The sequence below is a fragment of the Sturnus vulgaris genome, chromosome 5 (assembly GCF_052056855.1).
Source record: "Sturnus vulgaris isolate bStuVul1 chromosome 5, bStuVul1.hap1, whole genome shotgun sequence".
In the NCBI taxonomy this organism is placed as follows: Eukaryota; Metazoa; Chordata; class Aves; order Passeriformes; family Sturnidae; genus Sturnus; species Sturnus vulgaris.
In genome coordinates, this window is record NC_142247.1 from 71,177,483 (window position 1) to 71,202,593 (window position 25,111).

At 49.0% G+C, this 25,111-nt stretch overlaps 1 protein-coding gene and 1 long non-coding RNA gene across 9 annotated transcripts in view; both read right to left on the reverse strand.

The window, feature by feature from the left end:
* PFKFB3 (6-phosphofructo-2-kinase/fructose-2,6-biphosphatase 3) overlaps window positions 1–25,111 on the reverse strand; it is a 40,278-nt gene that overhangs the window by 5,202 nt on the left and 9,965 nt on the right. For 3 of the 8 annotated variants that reach the window (XM_088165966.1, XM_088165963.1, XM_088165964.1), the window contains exons 1-15: window positions 13,928–14,511; window positions 9,553–9,678; window positions 9,153–9,249; window positions 8,834–8,900; window positions 8,641–8,715; window positions 8,281–8,337; window positions 6,466–6,590; window positions 5,517–5,724; window positions 5,097–5,243; window positions 4,852–4,956; window positions 3,745–3,874; window positions 3,520–3,582; window positions 3,303–3,367; window positions 1,635–1,805; window positions 583–605 (exon numbers count right to left, since the gene is read on the reverse strand). In XM_088165966.1, the coding sequence (XP_088022092.1) occupies window positions 583–605; window positions 1,635–1,805; window positions 3,303–3,367; window positions 3,520–3,582; window positions 3,745–3,874; window positions 4,852–4,956; window positions 5,097–5,243; window positions 5,517–5,724; window positions 6,466–6,590; window positions 8,281–8,337; window positions 8,641–8,715; window positions 8,834–8,900; window positions 9,153–9,249; window positions 9,553–9,678; window positions 13,928–14,006 (1,538 nt within the window). In that variant the 5' untranslated portion in view covers window positions 14,007–14,511. Of the gene's footprint in view, window positions 1–578; window positions 606–1,634; window positions 1,806–3,302; window positions 3,368–3,519; window positions 3,583–3,744; window positions 3,875–4,851; window positions 4,957–5,096; window positions 5,244–5,516; window positions 5,725–6,465; window positions 6,591–8,280; window positions 8,338–8,640; window positions 8,716–8,833; window positions 8,901–9,152; window positions 9,250–9,552; window positions 9,679–13,927; window positions 14,513–25,111 lie in introns of those variants that run through there. The other 5 variants (XM_088165965.1, XM_088165967.1, XM_088165968.1 and 2 more) reach the window with 5 other exon arrangements.
* LOC148223766 (uncharacterized) lies at window positions 15,818–24,638 on the reverse strand. Its single transcript, XR_015804105.1, has 2 exons — window positions 22,670–24,638; window positions 15,818–18,319 (listed from the first exon to the last, which is right to left on the reverse strand). It is a non-coding gene; the product is annotated as an uncharacterized LOC148223766 (long non-coding RNA).

The window sequence follows — 25,111 nt, forward strand, 5'->3', positions numbered from 1 at the left end:
ACAAAACCAGAGCCTTGATTATTCAAAATTAGTGAATCAAATGCTCAAGATGTTTTGCTTTCTTAACAGAGGTAGAGAAGGACAATCTCCATTCACTCTGCCCACAACATCTAGGCTGTTTTCAAAATCCAAGTTTGCAGAACTGCAGATGGTTGGTCCCAGGATCATCCAGCCCCAGAAAAGCCATTCCTGAGAAGGTCAGAAGCTTCTCAGATACTTCTCTGGTGCCATCAGACACAACTCAGAGCCCTTAGGAAGGACAGAGCTCTCTCACCCTACACTACAACATGCTATCACAGAGGAGACAACTCCAAGAAACCCAACAGCATCACCCATAGGCAGAGTGAAAATAATAATTTGTTTAATTTCACAACAAAATTGGGACATGTCATCAAGCTAAGATAGAAACCAGCACCCACAGTCTCCTCTTTACCTTTCCTAAAACAAATCCCCCCCCAAAACAGCAAAGTATTAACTCCAAGAATTCCACACCTCGTCCAGATTTTTGCAACAACAAAACAACCCAGCAGGATGGCAAGAGAAAGGGTTGGAAGGGGGAATAAGATGCAAGAAGGTACTTACAGGCATGCCTTCCCTAGTAAAGGCTGCAGAGAGACAGAGAGAACAGAAAGAACAGAGAAGGTGTCAGTAACTCCACGCCACACCGGGCAGAGGACAGTGGACAGCAGCGAGGGGTACCAGGCAGCCAGAGCTGGCAAAAGGTTTCTTGTGAGGCTCAACCAGCCCAAGCAGAGCCCTGGGAGCCGAGACAGACCCAGCTGTCCTGGGAGGCTCATGCAAAGCAACAACCAAGCAGAGCAATGGGGGAGCACAGAGCCATTCATTCCTAACCTGCCCAGGGTCTGGGTGAGGAGGGGAGAAAGGACATCACACCAACACAGACAGCAGGGACAGGCAGCTGGGGGCAAGGGCAGCATGGCAAAAGCTCCTATAGATTATATAGGACTCCTTAGTGAGCTTGGGAGAGGGGTTTGTGCCTGGAGAAGTGAGCAGCAAGCAAGGCCTCTCTTCCTATGTCCCTTCATGGGTGGGTGAAAGAGGAGAGGACACATGAGCACCATGGCAGCTACCCACAGGGTTTCACTCAGGTTCACCACACCAAGAGCCTTCTGAAACTCAATTTTGGTCCATTTTGCCTACAGCTCCAGGAGGAAGGAGACCCTTACAGCCAAAGATGAGTCTTGGCAGCTCCTCCTTAAGAGAAGCACAAGAGCATTTGATTTATTGCCACTCTCAGGTCTACACCAGAGCCAAGCACCCAGAGGGAATGCACAAGCCCTTTGTTCCTGCTCACTCCAGGGAGGAGACCCTTCAGGAGGTTGATGCTGGATGGTGAAGGCACTAAATTAATGCAGCCTAGAGCTTGGTGGAAGTTCATGACACTCTCAAAACCCAAGAGAGGATCAACAGTGACCCAAGGCAGGGAGGGACAGCAGCCGTGGGAGGAAGATGCATCTCAGACAGCAGCACAGGTTACAACAAGTGCAAGCAGTTCCTCAGCTTCAGGAGTGACAGGAGGACAAACAATAAAACAACAAGAATAACAACAAAAAGAAAAAAAGCTAAAAAAGAGTAACAAAAAAAAAAAAAAAAAAAAGAAGAGTTCAACTAACTTGTCCCGGCATCTGCGTGGGCACTTCCTGAGGAACACAGCCTGGCAGGGCAGAAGAAACAGCCACATGCTCCTCAAAGCTGTTGATGCGAGGTTTTTTGGTGGGCTCTGGGCTTGCTAGAGGGGTAACGCTATTACGTCTCATGAGCGGGTTAGGTCCCTTCTTTGCTTCCTAAATTAAAGTGAGACAAAGAAAATAAAAGTAAATATAAAAAAATAGAGCAAAATAAAGAAAAAAGGAAGAAGGCGACAGTTATAAAGGAAAAAAAAAAAAGAAGCAAGTTGCTTTGGTTTTCTTTTTTTATCTTAAAGTGGCCTCTGCTTTTCCCCACAGTCACTGTCAATGAGCAAAGGATGCACTGAAAGGGCTCTGGACACAAAAAAACCCTGATGCAAAATGTTTAAGAGCGCAGAAGGGAAGGGGAGAAAAAAAAAAATGGCTCTGCACTCAGACATGAGACAGATTTTCTCCTCATCTGAGTCTCAGCTGACAAAAAAAAAGTAACTACAGGTAGCTGAACACACCCAGCAGCAATCAAGCCATGACTCTGCACACACAGAGGTGCCCATCGGTCTCCTCCTCAAAGCTGCTCCCTCCACCCAGAGAGAGGAGTGAAAGCAAGAAGGGGGAAGATGAGCCAGCCCAGGCTGACCAGGAAGATTTGGAAAGTGGGAGCAGAGCAGCCAGTGAGTGTCAGCACCACGCCAAGCTCCAACTCAAGCGAGGAGGGATGGAGGCAAAGCTGGGCAGGGGCACCCAAGCACTTGGCAGGAGTCTCACCCCACCCTACCCAAGGCCTTGCTGCCATCCCCAGAGAGGGTAGCAAAGCAGGGCACCATGGCCCCATGCAGGGGGAAGGACTGGCTTCCCCCCTACAGCTGCAGGGAGGGACAGGAGGCTCAGGTGCTGCCACCTGACAGGGGAAGCAAAGGAAAGGAGATGTTGGCCAAAAGGGGACAGTCCCGACTGTTCAGCATCACTTTGGGCTCCACCACCACTAAGCACAAGTTGGAAATGGCTCAGCATCTTGGGACATCGGTGCTGCCAGGGTCCCTGTGGCCCACTCTGCCAACTCAGTGTCAGGGCTGGGCAGCCACCCATTATCCTGTTCTGGCCTCCGAGCTCCAGTGGAGCACTTGGCAGATAAAACTCCTGTAAGGTTGGGTCTTGCTCCACAGGAGGGGTCTCTTCCACAGAGCATCCCTGGCTCAGCACTGCCACCTCCCACCCTACAGAGTGACAGAGAGCCATGGGCAATCCAGGAAAAAGACCCTCAGAGGCAGATGTAGGGCAAGCTTTGAGCCCAGGCTCTGCCTGCAAGCTGAGAGACCTGGGAGAAGTCACCTTCTCCATCCATAGCTCCATTCCCAGCTTGGGAAGTGGATGGCCATGCAGGTGAAAGTCAGAGACCAGGGAGGAGTTTTCCCTGGGCAAACACACTGGGAAGCAGGAACATGCAACAGTCCTTTTCCCTTGGAAAACTCTCAACTGGCCCTGACTCTGCAGAGCAAGAGCACATCTGATGCTCCCAGTAGCACTTCCAAGCACCCAGCTGAGCAATTTCCCCATGCCCACCCCAGGCATGATTTGGCAGCTCCTACTGCCAGCTGACCACAGGGGACAGGAGGGGGACACCAAAGGACAGCTCCAGGGAAAAGCAACACCCACCTCTGGTCGATCTCTGTGCGTGTTGACTGCTTCAATGTTCAGCGAGATGGATTCCACCCGGCAGCCTGCAGGAAGGAGCACAGAGATCAGCAAGCCCAGCAGGCACAGGATGTTACCAAATGCCCCACCACAGATCCCTGCTTTTCTCCCAGACAGCCTGGACTGAGGAGAAAGTACAAGTCAACCCCCCCAGCATGTTTAGGAAGGTTTCACTCACCATAGGCCACCGGGGTCAGCTTCAACACTGTGTGCAGGGGACATTTCAGGTAGGGCATTTCATCTGCAGAGACAGCAAAGCAGCAGAGTTATCCCACCTCCTCTCCAAAGGCAGGCTCAGACACTTTCATCCCACACCGAAGAGATGCACACTCCAGGATGTGAACACCATCCATGAGCCCTCCTCCAGCAGGGCAAATCCTCTTGGCAGGGCCAGGGAGCTCACCTGCACTCTTGTCCAGGAAGTACGCCAGGAGACAGCGCATGACAGCCTGGTGGCAGATGACGAGGACGTTCTCTTGCCTCTCCAGCTCCATGATGACTGGCTCCAGGCGCTGCACCAGGTCTTGGTAGGACTGGGACAGAAGGGAAGGGACATGAGGAATGAGATCAATGCAGCGAGCATCCCAAAGAAACAACAGTCCTTGTCTTGGCACACCTCCTGGTTTCTGAGTAAACCAACAAACTACTAAAAAGAAAATAAATCTTCATTCTCAGGCTACTCTTGAACTTCTAATTCTTCTGTCAGGGAAGGAACCATTCACATCTCAGTGAATCACAGCTCAGTCCAGGAGAATTAAGGTAAGCAGCAAGGGCTTTGAAGATAGAGCCTCTCCATCATCTTGATATTTGGTTTGGTACAGGACTTCAAAGTTCTGAGAAGTCTGGAGCAACCTCAGAAACCCCAGGGCCTTGAAGGGCCTCAAAAAACCATGACAGGCACCCAGGAGCTCCAGACACCCAGAGTTGGTGTCTGATATCTCTACATATTCTCCTGTTAGATACAGGGTCATGAGAAGGTCTCCAAAGATTTTTGGGAAATGTCTATGGACATGACTTTCAACGTGGGGATAATTAGCTCAATTCGCAGCCTAAAGTATCATCCAGAACTGATGTCAATTCCCACCTCATTGTGTCACACCCTGAAAGCAGACTGCCAGGAACAGAGATAGTACCATCAACCCTTAGGGAATGGTACTGAGAACAAGGTGAGAATTACTTTTTTTGGAAGTAAAAGAAAGTAGGGCAGCACAAAACTATGAGCAGATATAATGATGGAGGTTGGACTAGAAACCTCCAGAGACCCTTCCCTACTAATCTGCTATAAAGTCAGTGGGACTGTTTGTTAAATGACATTATTTCTTAGTGAGATCTTCACATGGCAAGATTTCACAAGAGCTCGAGGCAGAGGTGAACAGAAGCCCTGATCTCTTAATTCTTATTTCTTGGAGCTCTCACTGCTCCTATGCTCAAGAGTAGAGGATAGAATGAGGGGAAAAAAAGGCCACACTTAAGATTTCTTCTGTCTCTGAAGGTGTCCATGCAGACTTACCTCCCCAGAAGGATAACGGTAGTAATATTTATCCTGATCACGCAGGGCAAATTCCTCTGGATGTTGATCCCTGATTTCTTCATAGGTCATTTCTTCACACACACCCTGCCAGGGCAGGACAACCATGAGGTTACTGGAGATGCTCAAGTCAAACAGCACCAGCACAGCCACCAGACAAAACCTCACTTTCTCTTGTTAAGCAACATCCAGCCCCATCCAGCTATTCTGGCTGCACAGATACTCACAGCATCGATTTCATTGAGTGCCTTCCACTGCTCATAGGGCAGCTGGAGAGCTTCTGCTGTTTGGATTGTTCTTTTTAGCTGGCTGGTCCAAATTTTGAGGTCCTTCAGGTTCTGCTCTTCCACAAATTTGTTCAGTGCCTCTGCAAACTGTGGGACATAGTAAAAAAAAGTTGATTCCTGGTCCACAGCTTCCCAATGGGCCTTCTTCCCTACTTCCCAGTAAGTGTTGCCTTCCATAGGCAGAAAGATCAGCCTTCTACTCTAAGAGGAAGGGCAGCCACCCATTCATTGATCCCCAAGAGCTACAGATAGACCCTCAGCAGCCCAGTTGTCAAACATGCACTTAACTCAAGGCACAGCATCTACTACAGCCAGATCACTCCTGGAAGCCATGGGGGGAATATTTTCCTTCTCCCTCACCTTTTTGCCCCTGTTGGAGAGGCCAGAGTCCCCTCCAATCCTCCCCTTGAGGTTAAACTCGCTCTCCCCGTGCCGACAGAGGTAAATGGTGCGGGGCTGGACGTGGATGTTCATCAGGTAATAAACAATCCTGCTCTGGATGTGATCCTGAACCCTGTTGACCAGGAACCGCCGGCCAACATCGATGACTTTGATGAGAGAAAGTTCCCTGGGAACAGACAGAGACGTCATTCTCAAAAGCAGCCCTGTGAGTTATCTCTGTCCATGTAATCACAGGCTCAGAGGATTTCCTGCAGGCTATTTTCAGCAGGGAGCCAACAGGTAATGGGGATTCATGGAGAGCTGAATAGCAGCAGTGTAATCGCCACCCCTCCTCCTGCAGCAGTAAAGAGGATTAAACAGGACTCACAGGGAACATGCTCTTCCCCAAGACAGGGATCAGCAGGACTGGGACAATCGGTGCAGGGCATACAGACGTGTTTGTGAGCAGTGCAGAGGCTGGGAGGTGCCTGCAGAGTCAGGCAGGACAGCAAAACTCTTCCAAGGCACACAACAACCAGGGAGAAGCCACAGGGCTTGCTCAATCCTGTGGTTTGAGCCAAGCAGTCCCTTTCTTTAACAGGGACAATGAAAAAAGCACCTCAACCACTCAAACTCAAGTGCTTTCCCAAAGCCTTTGTACTTAGGCCCACAGAACAAGGTTGAAAACAGCTCATCTGAGCCCAGAAGAGCCTGGGAAGGCATCAGTGCCCACTTCCCTGGCACAGGGCCTGGGGAAACCAGCATTTTCCTGTAAAAGGCCTGAATTCAAGGTGAGGCCTGGCCATAAATCATCCCAGCACAGCCAGGTGTTTGAAGACAAAGTGAAATACAGCTCCACCCTTCACTGTTCCTCTCCTGGGAGAGAGGGCAGGTGCTCAAGGCAGCTGAAGAAGTCAAGGTTTCTTACCTGTCATAGTCATCAGGGTCGAGGGGCTGGTAGCTGGCTTGGTAACAATTGATCCTCTTCATGAAATCCTCCATGGCATCAGTGGAATTACAGTCCCGGTAATCTGGGCTGGACAATTTGACTTCCTGGAACAAAAAAAAGAAAACATGCCACAAGGAGAGGTTAGGAAGCTTTCCAAGCCAGACAATGCTAATCTGGAATTTCAAAGTCTTGCCAAGATCCAGTGATCAGCTGAAAGTAAGTGATGACTACTTTATAGTCATCACTCATCACAGAGCAGAAAATAAGCAAACCAGACCCAAAACCAAGCACAAGGTGTGAGAATTTGGTATCAACCATTGCATGGTTAATACAGACACTCTTCAGTCCACTCCCATTCTCCCAAGAGTTGAGGTAGCACCAACCAATAGCAGGAAAACTCAGCTTCCTAATGGCTAAAAAATCCTCATCAGATTCAAGCTCAGCCTGAGAAAGAGAAGCTCATGAGCTTACATAAGATTCTTAACCCAGCTCAGCAGCAGGACAGTTGGATGGCAAAATTCAACCCCTTTCTGTGCATTATCTGTTGCAAGCTGTTGGGCTGAAAGATCTTAGTCCGTGAGGGCTGTGAATATTCACGTTGCCTGTTTCTAAGTCCTGCCTGAACTAATCTAACAGGCTGCTTTTCCTGAAGATTTGGGTTTGAACAGCAGCATTACACATTAGTAATTTCACAAGCAGTCCTGAAACCAACAGGATAACACAACGGATCAACACATGTGGCAGCATCCCAGGCCTGGGGTGTATTTTCCACACTGATCCCAGCACTAAGAGCACAATTCATCTGCAGTTCCCCATGGAGCAAAATCCCACGCTCAGCCAGGAGATCATTTTCTCACCCTTCAAGCATTAGTTTCCAAATAAAGGGATTAAAATCCTCAAAAAAAAAAAAAAAATCCAGCTTGTGGAAAAAAAAAAAGCAGCAAACTGAGCTTTTTGTTGCAGAAAAGGCTGTGTGCAACCTTCCAGAAAGTTGGTCACTGGGACAACAGCTTCCAGCAGGAGCAAAAACACTCTTCAGCCCCAGCCCCTGGCTGGCAGCATGACTTGCCTCCAGATAAGCCATGTTGGCTGCCACCAATCACCTTTCTATTTCCCATGTCCATCGACAGAGTTTCCAGGATTCCATGATCTCCCCAGACACTGATATGAGACTGAGCCTGTAGTCCCCCAGGCCTGTCAGGGCTTTGTCTTTCCTAACCCAATCCCTGGCTGCTCAGACAATCTGTGTATTCCTCCCAGGCTGCCTGTCCTTGCTTCCATCCTCTCTTTCTGTAGGATTCCTTTTTGTGTTTGAGTTTGTCCAGGAGCTCCTTGTTCATCCTGGCATTTTTGTTGGCTGCTCCTTTGCTGGGAATGTATCACAGCTGAACTTGGAGAAGCTGATCCTTGAACATCAAGCAGTTTTCTTGGGCCCCCTCTTCCCTCCTGGGCTTTTTATCCCATTATACTCCAGGCCAAAATCTGCTCTCCTGACATCTCCCTTCATAGCCACAGCAGCCCAGGCTGCCCTGGAGCTTCACATTCCTCACCAGCCCCTCCTTGTTGGTGACAACAAGGTGCAACATAGAAGAGCAAACAAGGAGAGGTGCTATCACTTGAAGTCATCAACACATTCCAGTAACCTCCTAAATAGCCAGTGCTGTGCTGTTCCTCCAGCAGATACCAGGGGGTCTGAGTCCACCATGAAGACCAGAGCTGGTGAAGGTGATGCCATTCCTACCTCTCTATGGAGGGAAAACAAAAGCAGGACACTTCCACCAGTTCCACACTTACCATGACGTTGGTGGCGACCACATTGGGATCATTGCAGACAGATTCAATGAAGAACACCTGTGAAGCAAAGCAAAGCTCAGCTGAAAGTCACCAACAAGGTTTGTAATATTCACCAGCTCCTTGCTCAACCCAACCTCCTCCCTGCTTGACCCAACCTCTCCTTTTGCCCCACTCCCATCATTTCCATCCCCATGGCTCTGTACAGAGAATGAAGGAAGAGTTTTGTATTTTTAATCAAACCCAGCAGTGAAATCTCACTCACAGGAGCAGCATGAGGATAACACATGAGTGAAAAAAGGTAACACCAACTCTACATGACAGTGAGCTTCACAATGCAGGCATCAGCCCCATGGCACCAACCTTGAATCCGTTCTCTTTGGCAAAGTTTAGGATCATCCCTCTCCTCTCCCGCGTGGTATTGGTGGCATCAAAAACCTTTAAAAGCAAAAGATCTCGATTAGCACCACAAGAGCCTGGTTTCCCAGAGAGGGGACTGCAGAGGACTTTGGGGCTGGCACAGCTGCCAAACCCCAGAGCACATGTGGGAGCTCACCGCAATCTGCCCGGCCTCCTCCGTCAGGTACAGCTTCACATCCCTCAGGGCAGCCATGGCACATTGCCTGCAAAAGAGGGGACAGACAGGTGGCCCTGATGTCCTCTGGGTGTGCTGGCCACCCTGAAGTTACCAAGCCTGTACAGATTCAGTTTTGAGCTCTCAGGACCCTCCTTGAGCAGGCAGGGGAAATTCAAATCCAGAGGAAATTCAGAGACCAACTTCCCAGTTCATCACCCCCAAAGTGGGTAATTGTGCTCCCAGCCACGGACTTGACCCCCGTGTGGGGTCAGGGGGGTGCCCACACTCACACACTCACCTCCTGACTTTCATGGCTTCCTCGTTGTCAGGACGGAAGAAGTCATAGGAGCTGTAATGCTTCACAGCCTCACGGCGATACTCCCCAACGTTGAAAACTAAGGGGGAAAAGCAAAAAAAAAAAAAAAAAAAAAAAAAAAAGAGGGGCATGACTCAGTCGTGCAGCTTCTACAGTTAAAGCAAGCTAAGGCATTACATCCTCAGAGCAAAAGGCTCAGGGCATCCCTTGGTTTTCAAAGTGAAGGAGAACCTGGGTTGCAGTAGGATGGGAAAACACAGATATTTGGCCTGTGGGATCTCTGAAACATCCCCCACTACTCCCATCTCCCAAAACACTGATCTAGAGGAATTCCTGAGGACCAGAGCTCCTGCTTTCCCCTGGAAGCCAGGGCAAGCCTTACCTTTTGTGGGGACACCAATCCAGTTGAGATAACGAGTCAGCTTCTTGGAGATGTAGGTCTTGCCACGGGCTGGGAGGCCAACCATGACTATCACAGTGGGGGAATTGGCAAGCTGGGGCCCACAGGCTGCAAGGAAAAAGAACATGAGCTGTTAATTCTCCAGCTCATGCTGCATCAAGGCACTCGTTTTTATCCAGACTCCTTCCAAGTCCTTCAGTAGGTGGAGGAAACCTGAAAGCCACAGCAAGAACATCATGATGGGTGCAAAATAGGCAAGAAGCCAGCAGCTGGCCTAGGCTCCCTGGAGAACCTCTGTGCCTCAGTTTCCTCATTTGCAACCAAAATAAATAATTTTTTAAAAAAAATTTTAAAAATCAAGGCTAGTACAACTTAACATTCCAATGGTTTTGCCAATTCTATGAAAAGTTCAAGGACAGCCAAGGATTTCACACTCGTCCCTGCAGCAGTGTCTGTGCTGAAATACCAGGTCTGGTCCAACAGAAAGCATCTCCCAAAATCTTTGACTAGATTTTTAGCTGACACACAACCAACTAACTGAATTTTTTGAAGACAAAAAAGGCAAGAAAACCACAGAACTACCAGCATTTAAAAGCAGATACCCAAGTGATTTATCCCTTTTTTCCTCATAAATCCAAGCTGGGTTCTTTTTTGTTTTTGTTGTGGAGAAGAGGGTCCATATCAAACAGCTGGAAAGAAAACCCAGAGGCAGCATTTGCAGGACAGATGGGATCCTGCAGGGAATTTCTCACCCACTCTTCCATCCACCGGTGAGCCCAGAGACCTCATAGGAAAGGAATGCAGGGAGTGAGTGGCTGGTGGCAGAGCCATAAAACCCGGCTTAATTATGGCCTGGGTGGAGAGCTCTGCCTGCCTGTCACAGCTGCTGAAGGTGGGACCACAGGATGCCAGGGGCTCCCAGGGATGGAGACTGGGCTGGGGTAGGTTTTTATCAGAGTGGATCTGGAAAGGGAAAACAAACTGAGAGGTACCCACAGAAGATGTAAAGTACATGGGATTACTTTCCCCTTCTAAGAAACGAAATAAACCCAGCAGCTGGAGAAACCAAATTAGAGTCACAAGGGAGAGTTATGGCACTGTTATCCAGATGGCAGAGAAGAGCCACCCATCATCTTCCCAAGTTTCTCACCAAAGCAAACTCAGCAGGCAAGAGATTAAAAGTTACCTAAAATATATTTCCTCTTTTTTTTATTTCATGAATTTCACATTCCCCAGGCTGGAGCTGCCCTCACACTCACTCCCTTTGTGCAACCTGCCCCCTCCCCGCCCCGAGCTGCATTTCAAAACCCCAGGGCAGCTCCCAAAGATTTTGGCAGCAAGTGCCAATTTTCTGTGCTGGGGCACAAGGGAGCTGTGCAACATACCCAGAAGAATACTTGTCCCAATCTAACAATGTCACATCCTCATCCGAGCTACGGGTGCGAGTCTGTTTTACAGATTTTCTCCACCTGCCAAAGGATCTCAGAGCAGAGCCAAGAGGATTTGGGGCCATTAAATAACACTCCAAGAGTAAAGGGACAATGCTGGGTACTGTTTATGTCCCTGTGGCGCCAGACAGCTGTGACAGCCCCAGGGCTGGCACTGTGTGGGCACACACGTGTCACCTCCCAAGGGTGCTACAAGAGTTAAACACCCCTAATTCAGGAATCTCCCCCTGTTTTTGTTGCCCTCGGATAATGGAAAAGCACCTGGGAAGCACCTCCTAAAACACCGTGGCATCAGTGAGCAACTTTCCATCAGGAAAGTGAGCCCAAACCAAAAGTCTCCGGGAAACTTTGCATCAGGGATGAAACAGAACCCAGTGTTTTGCTCCCAGACTTTCACAAAAGCCTCATTCATCATTTCTATTCACCACTGCTGAGAAGCTATCAAGGATTTCAATACATATTCATTACTCCTTATCGACATCTAGACAGGTAAGTCAAGATGACTTTCAGGCTCAATCAGAGGATATTTAGGAGCTCATCAACTTTGTTATTTACCAGAAAGTCAGCTTTACCAGTGGGTAAAAGGAGGAGAGGAAAAAAAAAAAACCAGCAGAAAAGGGAAGGAAATTTGCTTCTATAAGAAGTCGGATAAAACAGCCACCTCCCCACTTCAGGCATTTTTACTGTCTCCTCATAAGTATTCCCCCTAGACCGCACGTTCTGTTAGTCCTATTACCCTTTTCCCAGCCTCTTCCCGCTGCAATTCCAACATCTTTCAGGGATGCCCGATCCCGCACTCCGCATCGCACACGTGGAACCGCTATCGCCCCGAGGATGAACGCGCACATTCCTGGTGTGTGCCCTCACACTCACCGAGCCGGAGGGACGGGAAAAAGCAGCGACAGGATGGGGAGAGGCAGAGGCATCCCCCTTCCTTCCCTCCCGGAGCATCCCCCTTTCCTTCCCTCTCGGAGCATCCCCTCTTCCTCCCCTTCCTTCCCTCTCGGAGCATCCCCCTTCCTCCCTTCCCGGAGTATCCCCCTCCCCTCTCTCGGCTCTGCCCAGCCAGCGCCTTCGACGGTTCCACTTTCCCAGCCCCTACGTGAGAGACGTGCGGCGTGACAGCAATTTAATGGATCGCCGTCAAAACGCCAGCTGAAGGAATCACTGCAGCCTCCGCTGGGCGAGCGATCGCACAATCGGGCTAATTATTTCACACCCGGGGAGCGTCCTTCCAGAGGATGCTCCCAGGGATGCACCCGCTCCCTGCAGGCATCACGCTGGACGTGGTCTCCGTTATTCCTCCCTTCCCACACAGCTTTGTAGCCCTCGCTCTTTGTTGCTGCTGAGGAATTAATAGCACCTCGCGTTTAAAATAACTTGAGTTAAAAAAGAGTGAGCTAAAAAAAGCCTAAAAACCCTCTTCTCACGTTGCACAGCGAACAGTGCCCAGCGTGGCTTGTTCCCACCCCAAGAAAAAATAATTAGAAGCCACATTATGTTATTAATAAGCCCCTCGGTGCCTTAATATATGTGTTAGTTTTTCTGTTACCAAGAGGGAGCTTTCTCTGAAAAACCAGGTGAATGAAGTGGCAAAAAACCACTGCATACATAAGGGATTTCCTTCAGAGGTGCCAGTCCTTGAAAAAAATCCAGCCACAGAGACACGTGCAAAGCATTAAGCCGGGAGACGTTTTACCCCACTCCAAGCAAAGCCCCTTGGCTACCCAGATGTGCAGCCTGTTGGTGAAATCCATTTCCTCGGCAGCTCCCGCTGCAGAGCTGCCCTTGCCAGGCACAGGCTGAGCATCCCAACATCTGCTCCAGGGTGCCTGACCCACAGCCGCGGGCAACAGCATCTGCCAAGTTCATAGGATATCTATTTTTAAATTATTATTATTTAGAAGGGGAAACTGTCCAGACAAGGTAAATAAACATCGGAAGAGACTTTAAACGCCTGATGAAGACAAGCATTCCGCCTGAGCTACTTCCATCCCTCGCCAGGCTGCGAGTGCCACCCCCTCCATCCCGGCTCCGCACATTCCTGAGACGCTCATTTAGAGTTAGGAGTCGCACAACTCCTAACAAGCTCCTGGCAGGTTGTCAGTGTAGCTGGTGGGTGACTTAAAGGAGCTGCTTCCTGAGCTTTCGGATTGCATCATGATTTCAAGATTTGGTTTATAGTAACACCAGGATGATGCAAACATTTTTACATTCCGAGCTTCAGAGACAAGGGGAACCCACTGCAAAAGTTTCAGCACTAATTTCTGCCTTCCCCTCCACCTGCCTATTTCATCCCCACAGGGTTAATTAGTAAAGTGCAAACGGCTGGTGTTTGGTTGGGTTTTTTTCCCTTAAATCCATTGTCCTAATCCTCCCTCCATTTCCAAAAAAATAGTTTAACACACTAATTGGACGGCGTTTGTAGGAACCTGGTCTAGTGGAAGGTGTCCTGTCACGTGGCAGATTATCTTTACGGTCATTTCCACACAAACCATTCACAATTCTGCCATTAATAAATCCCCGGGCGAGCCGCTTGACACCGTGAAAATCCCAGCTGAGCTGGCGCCCCGGCTGCGAGGTGAACAACCTGCTCCCTGCTTTTCCTTTTAATCCCAGAGAGTAGAAACGGGGCCACGCGTGTCCCGGCACCTCCCCGCATCCTGCGGGGCCATGTGACGGCTGCACCTTCCTCCCGCTGCCGGGACTGAGTCACGGGATGGCAGCGGGTGGGATGCGGGACCGGGAGGATGCTGGGGCACGCCGAGGAGAAAGGATGCTGCAGGGATGCTGCAAAGAGCCCCGGCGGCACGCAGAGAAAGGGGAGAGCTGCCCACCCATCGCATCCCAATCCACATCCCTCCATCCCAATCCCCATCCCTCCGGGATGCTGCCGTGCCCGTACTCACAGCGGCGGGGCAGCGCCGGGCGGTTGTCATTGGGAAGCCAAATCTTCTGGATGCGGCTTTGCGTCAGCTCCATGGGCATTTTTAAAACAAAGGTCTTTTTGCGCTCCGCGTCCACCTTGATGCGTTTGAGGGAGGGAGGAGGAGAAATAAAAAAGGGGAGGGGGGAAGGGAGTGGGGGAAATATATGATAAAAAAAAATTAAAAAGGGGTTTTGTTGCAGTCGGTGGTTTGGGCGAGCGGCTGCGGCGCCTTCGGATGCTGCTCAAAGCCTCGTGAAGGTTTTACGGCAGGAGGGGGAGGAGGAGGAGGAAGAGGAGGGCCGGGTCTGCAGGGCACAAAGCCGGGCAGGAACGGCCCCAGCGCAGCCTCTGCACGCCGGGAGGGAGCGAGGGCGATCCCCAATGGAAAGCGGGATGAAAAAAATAAATAGATATTAAGAAAAAAAATTAAAATTATCTTCCTTTTTGAATTGGAAAAAAAAAAAAAAAATAACAAGAGAAGAAAGGCAGGATCTCCACGCGAGGCAGCCGGGGAAGGAGCGGTGCTACAGTCCTCGCCGCTGCTCTGACCGGCTCTGCTCACGATATGCCGGCAGCGGCCGCGCCGCCTATTTCTATCCCGACAGGCCGGGACCGCCTCCGGGGCGGGGCGGGCGCTGCGGAGGAGGAGGAGGAGGAGGAGGAGGAAAATGGGCAGGAGGAGGAGGAGGATGGGCAGCAGGAGGAGGAGGATGATGATGATGATGAAGGCGGGATGTCGGCGCGGCCACTGCTGCCCCCTGCCGCCCGCCCCCCGCACTGCAGCGCGGACAAAGGACGCGCTTTGTTCCGCGGGGGGGGCGCGGCACCGACACCCCCCCAACCCCATCCCAGGAATGTGGGGTGACCCCCAAACTAAAATATTTGTAGTTAAATAAACGCCCTGTCTCATTTCCCACTGCTTTTTAAATCGACGAGGGAGAACGATGTAAAATGATGGAAATGGAATTAGTTTGTTGGATTTTTGGGGTTTTTTTTTAAAAGAAAATTAAAACTCGACAATAAATAACTTTTTTTAAAAATCTATTTTAAAGATTAATAAGGAGTGAAAGATATAAAGGGAAAAATATTAAAAATAATTAAAAATTAAGTGAGGAAATAAAACAGGGAATAGAGGCGAAAATAAGAAGGGGAAATGGAAATAAAGTGAAAAAATTGGAATAAAGTTGAAAAAAAAAAGAAAATAAAAAAAAAAGGAAGCAAACTAGAGGCAAATAAAAAACAATTTAAAAAAATAAAAATAGAGGGGGGAAGAAAAATAAAAAGGAGCCCTGAGTAGACAGCGGTGGGATGCGGGGACTCCGCCGGCGCGCCTCTTGCGCCCCTCACTCCGCGGCCACCGGGCCAGGCCGGGGGGACCCGTGGGGGGCCAGGGGATGCCGGGGGGTCCCGGGGGGCCGGGGGATGCCGGCGCTGCGCTCCTGCACGTCGCTCACGTCGCACATGTGGTGCCTGAGCCGCCTCCCCCGGAGGGGATGCCCGGGATGCGGCGGCTCCGCCTCTGCCCGCGGCCACCGCGGCTGCTCCGCCCCGCTCCGCGCCCGGGCGGGGTCCGCATTCCCCCCGCATCTCCCCCGCATCCCCTCCAGCATCCTCCCCCCATCTCCCCCTGCATCCCTTCCCGCATCCCCCCCGCATCACCCCCGCGCATCCCCCTCCCGCATCCCTCCGCCAGCAGCGGCTCGGGGGCAGCTGGAGGGGCCGCAGACCTGGGGATGCTCCGCGGAGAGCTCTGCTCTCTCAAACGGGAGCATAATCCTAATTTTTAATCTTTTTTTCTTTTTTAAAAAAATTAATATTATTTAAATTTAATAATCTCATTTGATTGTTTACTATTTAATGTTTCCACATAATGATTTTATTATTTTTATTATTTTATCATTTTACTATTTATTTGTTGTAAATTGTCATGTTCATATACAATAAATACTATTTTATCATTAATAATAATAATAATAATAATAATAATTTGCAATAATTTATTAGTTTTTTAGACTTCTTAATCCACTCTCCAGATTCCTGCAAGTTACATTTCCACACTAAATTAGGCTATAAACGGCACCCCAGCAATGCTAACACCCCCACACAGCCTCTGTTTGCAGCACAGAGGGGTTGGGACCACCCTGAAAATTCCTGTGACACGCCCAAATCCCAAACACGCAGGTGCTCAAACCCTCCTTGTCTCCCAACACTGATGGGAATGATCCCACCTGGCATGGAGGGGTCTCTTTGGAAGGGTTCTGGGTGGGAATTTGCCACGGCAGGGAAATATGGGAATGTGTCATGGGTGGGAAGAGCTGTAGAGGTGGGAGCATCTGCTTTGATGGTGTTTAATAAAGCAAATTTTGCTTCAAAATTTAAAGCCTGATAAGGAGCATCTCAGATACCTAAAACGTTCAATAGCCATTTTTACTTAGGGCATTTTCCTCCTTTGAGAGCAAAGGCTTGTATTTTTATAACGCATTTAGAAAGAAGATATTTCTAGCTAATTCCTTACATGGAGCCAAGATGGAGTAAAAACTGCACAATCTTTCCCTCTCCCACACAGGGAAAAAATATTCACAAGAAAAAAAAAAAAAATTAAAAAGCTACTATGAGGGAGCTGGAAAAGAACCAGAGATTTGGGATGTGGGAAGGAAGATGGGAGAGAGCTGAGAGTGCTCCAGTTGGCAAGGATGGGATGGGAGTCAGGCACAACAGCCCTCCCTGGACCACTCTGCCCAAAATCCCCAAATCCTTTTCACATGTAGGGCAACAGAAAGTCGCTTGCCAGCTACAGCATGAGTCAGAAGGAGGACAAAAATTCACATGATTTTACAGGACAAGGAATTCGAGCATCATCCCCCTTCCTCCAGCAGCTCTCTCCCCTCTCCGTGGCTCTTTTCCACCTCACAAATCACCTCCCCCACGACATGAAAAGGAGCCCGAAAGCGAAACCCTGCCTGAATTAAAATCACAGTCGCTTCAAATTAGATCCACCTAGTAACTCTTGGCTTAGAAACTCCTAAATAACTGGAGCGGAAAGCTTCGACTCCTAAATAAGTGGCCTGGATTTCAAAGGCACCAGCACCCAGCTGCTCCCAGGGAGGTCAGCTGGAAGAAACACTACTATTTATAAGACACTTGCACCCCGGGGAGAGGGCAGGGAGCAGGACAGCACTAGGTGCACTCAGAGGATTAATTTTTCTCCCCTCCCAAAGTGTGCTTCACAAAATCCCAGCTCCCTAAAAATAGCACCTGGACTGGTAAATAAGATGTTGCTGGCAGCTGCTGTGAAAAGAGTCCAAAGGGGTGCTTAGCTCAGCGGTTTTTTGGGAAATCAAGTCCTGACGCAGCCTGAATGTTGTCAGCTGCTTGAGAGCCACCGCAGGCACAGTGTGACATGGGACAGCCCATGTGCTGTCCCACAGCCTCACTGTGTGACAGAGGGTGGAGGAAGGAATCAACCAGCCAGTGCAGGCTGGAGCTGCTGCCGTACATATGCCAACCAGGAACTGGCAGATATTTAATAAATGAGAAGGGACGGGGGTATAACTGTAATGCCAGGGTTTGAAATATGAAAGTACTAGTGGTAGATGGGACAAAAATTGACCTTAAGAATCCAATGGATGAACGCAGCAGGTCCAGAGAGGTGAGAGAGGGAAGTACAAAAAGGGAAAGTCTGGGAGAGATGGGGGAAAACCCCCATTTCTGTGAGAATGAGATACCCAATTCTTATGCGGTTTACAGTACTCAAACTTCTCCAAAACACCAAAACTAAAACCACTCAATTCCCTCTTTGTTCCACTGCTGCTCCATCGTCAAACTCACCTAGCAACCCACCCTGAGCAGTGGCATTGGGCTCTGGATGCATCCCAAAATAGCAGCTCCAGACTTCATTCTCCATCCCCTTTGGAAGAACCTGCCAGTCAGCAGTCATCCTTCCCTGACATCCTCCCCCTGGCATCAAAATGCCAGCACCAGCAGGGATTGCTCTGGTGAGCCCCAACTCTGACTAAGCCATGATTCACCCTCTTCTTTTAATAACTGTTTAAAATTTATTTATTTATTTATTTATTTATTTATTTGATTCCCTCTAAAGGAAACTTGGAGGGGAAGGACCAGTCACGTTCTTGCCTACATTCAGTGCAACACACATCCTCTCCTTTGGACGTGGCACGGGGGTGCAGGGAGGGAGAAGCCTGGTGCGATCCGAGTCACACATCCAGGAATTCTTTGCGTGGTTAGAATTTGGAGAGGGTGGCTGGGAGCTGTGTGTACATTACTGTGTAGATGCAGCCACACAACATGTGCTCCATTCATGTCAGGGCAGCTTCATCTGCAGCAGTTTCCAGTGTGGCCTTGGTTTATCAGCCTGGAATGTGGGCACAAAGTTCAGAATCACAGGATGGTTTGGGTTTAAAGGGATTCTCAAGATCATTCAGTTCCAACGCCTGCCATGGGCAGGGACACCTTCCACTATCCCTGGCTTTGGACACTTCCAGCATGGGGCAGCCACAGCTTCTCTGGGCAACCTGTGCCAGGTCCTTACCACCCCCACAGGAAAGAATTTTTCCTTAATATCCCATCTAAATCTACTCTCATCCAGTTTAAAGCCGTTCTAAAGTGCTCCCTACCCCAGGGTAGTTGCAAAAGTTACACAGCAGCTGCCTAGATTCTTCTTAGTGTATTAATGACATTTTCTTGCAACAGAAAAATTTATTTCTCTGGGCTGACCAAGGAGCATTTATATGGTTTTCAAGGGAAAACAAAACAAAACAAAACCAACAAACAAATAAACCAAAAAACCAAAACAAACAAACAAACAAAAAAAAAGCCGAAACAAAATGCTGGATTTTGCACTTGCAAAACCATAATTTTAAATAGCGGGATACTGAAGAAGCCAAGAAAATTGTCTGCAGTATTTTTCGGGGAATTAGATGCTTTCAGAAAGGTCAGGAAGAAGTGGTTGACCCCCTCCTCTTGCCAGCTGGATGCTGAGTAATTTTCACTGCTGATGGCGCTTTCTTTGATAAAAAGCTGCTACGGGCCACGCTGGTGGCGGGGAGGGCGATAAATGTCTGATTTTTATCAGGCTGATAAAAATGTTTGAGTTTGGAGCGGCAGCTGGAGTTCAAGGTCCTTTGCGCCTGCAGTTTACAATTGCCTCCCTCGCCCCTCCCAGGTATTTCAGTTGCAGGAATAAATGAGCAAGGAGCGAAGTGCGAACTGTACCTTTATCACCAGAACATCACCGCTCCCTCTCCCCCATCCCGCCCAGCTCCTGATGCCCGGGAGGGAACACCAAGAGCTCCTGCATCCCTGTAATGGATCGGGGTGTTTCTGCCATGGAAAAGAGGGGTTTTTATTCCTTCTCCTCTAAACAAGTTGTGTTTTCCTTCCTCATTTCTGTTCTCTCACCCGCCCTGTTCTTGCAGTCTAACACTGCTCTTCCTCCTCCTGTCGCATCGGGCAAAGGGGAACAGAAACCAAGCAAAAACATCTCTTCACCACATTATTTGCAGACAGGGTTTCCTGCAGGGATTAAGGGATGTTGCTCAGCACGGGATTTACAGACTCTGAAATCAGGGGAGAGCTCCTGGTCCCTCTACATCAGTGATGCAGGATCCAGGGAACATCGTGTGCCCCAGAGCTCTCTCTCCTTTCACCCACCAGTGCAGACACGCGTTCTCCTGGCTGCGGACAAGCCGTGCAGTTTTTCAGCCTGTTGCACCCTCTAATTGCACCCGATGTGCTCAAGGAAACTCCTTCCTTGGCCGGCTGTAAGAAATTCCGATCATTGCTGACAGCAGCTGGGCACTGGGGCACCCCTGGAGCAAGACCTGGGCTGCCACACGCCTGCCCGTGGGTGCAGCTCTGCCTAAAAATAGCCACAAGCAGAGGAAGGGGAGAAATTCAGCAGGGTTCAGCTTCTGACACTGAGAAATCAGGGCTGAGCCCCAGAGGGGGAAATTCCCACAGAGGCACACGGCATTGCTCACCCCACTGTATCAGCCCCAGTCAAACACTGCATCCAGGGCTGACCTCGCTTTCCTGGCAGCCAAGGGACAGGAAAAGCCAGGAAGGAGTTGCAGAAATTCAGAGTTCTGGCTCATTCAGCTGATTCCAGCATGGGGACCTGCTGCTTTTGCTCAGCCCTCTGACCTGAGCTCGCCGTGTGCTGCCACTGTCACACTCTGAACCATGCAGGAATTCTTTCGAGGACAGGAAATTCTTCCCGAAGTCAACACTTTGCAAAGTTGTTTGCTTGTTTGTTTAATTTCTTTTCATTTATAACTCTTCAGACAGGAGGGCAAGGGTTCAAACCTTATTTCTTTTGAACGTTTGGATTTGTGCTCTAACTAGAGGTAAGCACCTCTATATAACTGGCTGAGATAAAGGGTAGCAGGAAAAGAAATGGGAAAGCTGTAAATGCAATGCCTGGCTTTGATTAATATGAGGAAGAAGGAAGGATGAGATCCTGGATTCAATCCAAATTCGTCAAATTAAAAGCAAAGTCATTCAAGGCTTCCTCCACTGTCCTCAGAGAGATGGGTGCCTCCAAATGTGTCTGGGATGGTCCTTGGCTAGACCCAGTAAATCTTAAGACCAAAAATGGGAAGGTGTACAATGGGTGTCCATTAGCCAGGACTGATGACCCCAAAGGAGCATCCCAGATAGAGGTTCATATTTAAGAAAGGAGGTTTATTTGTAATTTTTAAAAATAATTATATTCTGTAAGTCTCAAGAAATAAAATTTGGAGATAACATTCTGAAGCTGCAAACATCCACTAAAGCAGGGACATTTCTCAAAGCTGGCAGGTCTGCTCAGAAACAGGTCCAGGAGGATTGAGCAATGTCCTGTGAAAGTTCCTGACCTGACAAGACTAGTACAAAACAAAACTCACCCCATAAATGGACTAAATCATAAAGATAATTGACTCCATAGGTTGCAGAGAGGGTAGATTTAAGGTAGATATTATAAAGAAATTCTTTACTGTGAGGGTGGTGAGGCCCTAGCACAGAGTGCCCAGAGAAGCTGTGGCTGCCCCTGGATCCCTGGAAGTGTCCAAGGTTGGACAGGGCTTGAAGCATCTTGTTTTTGTGGAAGGTGTTCCTGCCCATGGCAGGGGTTGGAACTGGGTGATATTAAAGCTCACTTCCAACCCAGGCCATTCTGTGATTCTACGAAACAGGGTTTCTAAGAATTGTTAGAGGGTAATTAAATGACAAGAGTTTGGGATATTCCAGTCTCAGGAATTTAATACTGGCTCTCCTTGAAATAAAACCTGGCTGCCAAAGTTCAGGCTTGGCCCCAATAGCAAGGGTCAAAGGGTGCAGATCAGTCAGAGAGCCACAATTCAGGTTTTGCCATTGCCAGAGCTTCTGAATAGACAATATTCACATTAACCTGGCACTGGGTTGAGGTTTCTACTCCCAGGTACTTTCATTTACGTGAAAGGAACACTTCCCTGTTTGCCCTGTTATTTTTAGCTGTGAAATTCCCCACTGAAAATCCTGGGATTGCTTTAGGGTGCAAATGCACAGGATGTTGAACTTGACTTTAGGTTACCTCATCCCTAATCAAGAGGCCACAAGCACCTGCGACAAGGCACTGATCCAGCAGAAAAATCCTGCTGGTCTGAGAGAAAAGTGTGTTTACAGGGCTACCCTGTCCCTGCTGCCAGATCAGATATTTCCTGTCCTGCTGCTGCCAGCAGGACCTGGCATGTGTTACCACAGTGCCTTCTCCGGGAAAATCAGCAGAATTACAGCCTTTTGCTGACACCTGAACCAGACCCAATTTAGGATTTTCATGGTTTAACCCTGGCTGGGAGCTCAGCCCCACTCACTCACTCCCCCACAGTGGGATGAAGGAGAGAACTGGAGGGTAAAAGTGAGAAAACTCATGGGTTGAGGTACAAACAGTTTGTTGGGTAAAGCAAAAGCCACGTGCACAAGTAAGGCAAAACAAGGAATTAATTCCCCACTTCCCACAGGTGTCCAGTGATCCCCAGGAAAGCAGGGCTCCATCACATGTAGTGCTGGCCTGGGAAAGCAAACACCATCACCCTGAATGTCCCCCCTTTCCTAAACACGACAAAACGTGTTATGGAATATTTTCTGTCAGTTTGGAGTCAGCTGTCCTTGCTCTGTGCCCCCTCAACTCCTTGTGCTCCCCCAGCCTCCTCACTGATGGGCTGAGGAGCAGAAAAGCCTTGACTCTATGTAAGTCCTGCTCAGCTAAACCAAAACCATCTCTATATTATCAACAGAAACACAGCCCCAGAGCAGCTACTCTGAATAAAACCAACCTGCCCCAGCCCAAACCAGCACAGAGCTGCAAAGCAATGCAGCATTTTGGAGATCTGATGAGAAGAACAAAGAATTCCAGCCCTCCTGTATGCGCAGATTGTTAAAGGATTTATTTTCATGGAGGCGCCCAATGCCTGAAGTTGATTGTGCTCACGAAGAACTCAATTCCCAGCCCGTGCTGGATGTGAACCCCCCACGGATGAGGAGTCTGTTCAGCCCATTTACAGTGGAGGATGATCACCCTCTGGAAATCACAGCCTGTCATTATCCCATGGACTTTGCTATTGAACTGTTTCCTAACTTCTCATTACCACCCACCTTTCATTAAGAACCTGGATCGTTATCTCCTCATTGCAGGTTATTAAATCAAACAATGGCAAAAGCTGTGGCCTTTCTGGGGCTGACTCACCTCGTTATGTAACAAGCCCGGGCCAGCGACAATCTCAGCATCGTCATGGTGACAGAGGAGCATCTAAAAAGTTGTAGGCAATGATGTGGTGAGGCCAGATACCCCAGAGATGCTGGGGAATCTCTTCAAAGTAATGTAGAAAACCCGAAACACAAAGCTCTGGGGGAGAACACGTGGTGGTTTGTATTTGTGATGATCAAGGAGGACGTGCTTGTAGGCAGCAGCGGGCAGCAGATTAATCACAGCCTAGGAGAAAGGGTATTTTTTTATCTCAGGTCTCAACCCCCGCTGATAATCAGTTTGGCTCCTGATACAGGGGCTTTTGAAGCAGCATCCCAGAAGGATCTGCATTGCCTGGGAGGCTCAGATGGAAAGGTTCCCTTGGGGGATGCTGAGCAGGGAGGAGGCGTTGAAGCTCTCAGCTCCTGCTGTTCTGCCTCCATCCACAGCAAAGCTGTGGGTAGAGTTTGGGAAGGATTTATGTAATTTTGGGGTGTCTACAAGGAATTGGCCACCTTTGACCACTTCTACCACCTGTGGAGAGAAATGGGCATTTGCACAGAGAACAATTCAGGTGCCCTGCTGTGGGTACTGACTGCAAACCAGGAGGAGACGTGTCCTGGAGGAGTTTGTGTCCTCTGAGCACGGAGGGAACCTCAGAGCTATGCCCAAAACCATCCCATGCACATCTCAGTGCTCTCCAGGACAAAGTTATCCAAAACACGAGTCCTTGTCCAATCCAGAGTCCCACGTAGGGAGGAAGAGCAGAGCTTTGGTGAGGAGCTGCATTTTGAAATCGCGTACGTGCCGAGGATCTTCCCACCCACACCTCACCTTTGTGAGCACGTCTGCCCCATGGACAGCCTGCTCATCCCTGCTTCCTCACAGGGCTGGCATGATCCAGGTTGCCCAACAGTGGCCCACACACCTCAGCTCTGGCCAAGAAGAACCACTTTTGGGACCAGCACCACTCCTGGGGTTGAGCTGGTCCCTGGATCAGCCTCCCCAAGGGCTCCCCTCTCCATTCAGATGGTGGAAACCACAAAGCATCCCGAGGTGAGCTTTAAGTGTCCCACTTTTCCAGAGTGTTGTCATATGCTTTTAAACTCAAGACCTGTAGGCACTACTTTTAGGAGGTCTGTGAAAGACAAGTGAGAGGGAAAGCGTGTGGTCAACAAGCTGAAATTTAGAGTAGTAAGGTCCAGTTTTGTTTCCATATCTTTTGCTGGAGCTCCTTACAGTCAAAACCTCTCTCAGGGAATCTCCAGTTTCCTGAGACCTCTCCTAACCAAATTTTGGACCCAGATTACTGGAATCAGATCACATAGATTGCTGGAATGCAGAAATTAAATAACCAAATTTCCTTATCATGGTTTTCTTAAAATTCTTCCACTTATAGAGCAGTGATTTTTAATGCATTTAAGTCCTAGCAGATTATTTTAATTTATGTATTTCTTTTACTTTTTTCTATGCCATGGAGACCTGACTGGGAAAGAAAAAAAAAAGGCTAAAATTGTTAAAAAACATCTACAGAATTTGTTTCTTCTTTCCCCGGTATTTTCCAATCAGACATGAAAAATATTAATGGAAAATTTCTGTGGAATTTTGGGGCAAGCTGAAACAATATGGGGAGCTTGCTGCCAACATATTTTCTCAAATACATTTATATTTTCCAACCCGCAATGACAAGCTGTTAACAGCTCCTTGGGGAAGAAAAAAAATAAATAAAAAAAGAAAAAGGAGTTCAATGTTTACATTTCTGCCCTGGAATTTAACAGGGAGTAGCAAAGCAGTGTCTGGGTTCCTGGCAGGGGTCACAAGGAAAGATGCTGTGCTTCAAAGCTCTTGGGAGGGCCTCAGTTTTCTCCCAAACTGCTGTTACTCGAGCTGAGAGACAGAGCCAGGAGGGCATGGCACAGGTGGAAGCACATCTTGGCCATTGATTATGGCTCATCCTCACTGAATAATGATGGGCATGGGGAAAAAACACTTTAATTGTGTCTGCTTCAGCATTTTCAGCAATATCACTCATTAAAGAATCACAGAATGGTTTGGATGGGAAGGGATATAAAAGATTATCCTGTTCCAACCCCCTGCCATGTGCAGGGACACCTTCCACCATCCCAGTTTGCTCCAAGCCCCATCCAACCTGGCCTTGGGTACTTCCAGGGATGGGGCAGCCACAGCTTCTCTGGGCAACCTGTTTCAGCACAAACTCTGTGCCACAAATAGGACACCTCTCAAACCAAAGAAATGACCCCAGGACAGAGGCTCACCTCACCTGTCCATCCCCCTGTGCCCCCTGCACAGCTCTGGTGGATTCGTGCTCCCTGCACGTCCCTGGGCTGATGCCTGCAGTGACAGCACGGCCACAGCCAGGGTTTCACATTTCCCAGCCCAGCTGTTTACCCAGAGCTCAGCCCGAAGGAAAACAACTGCTAG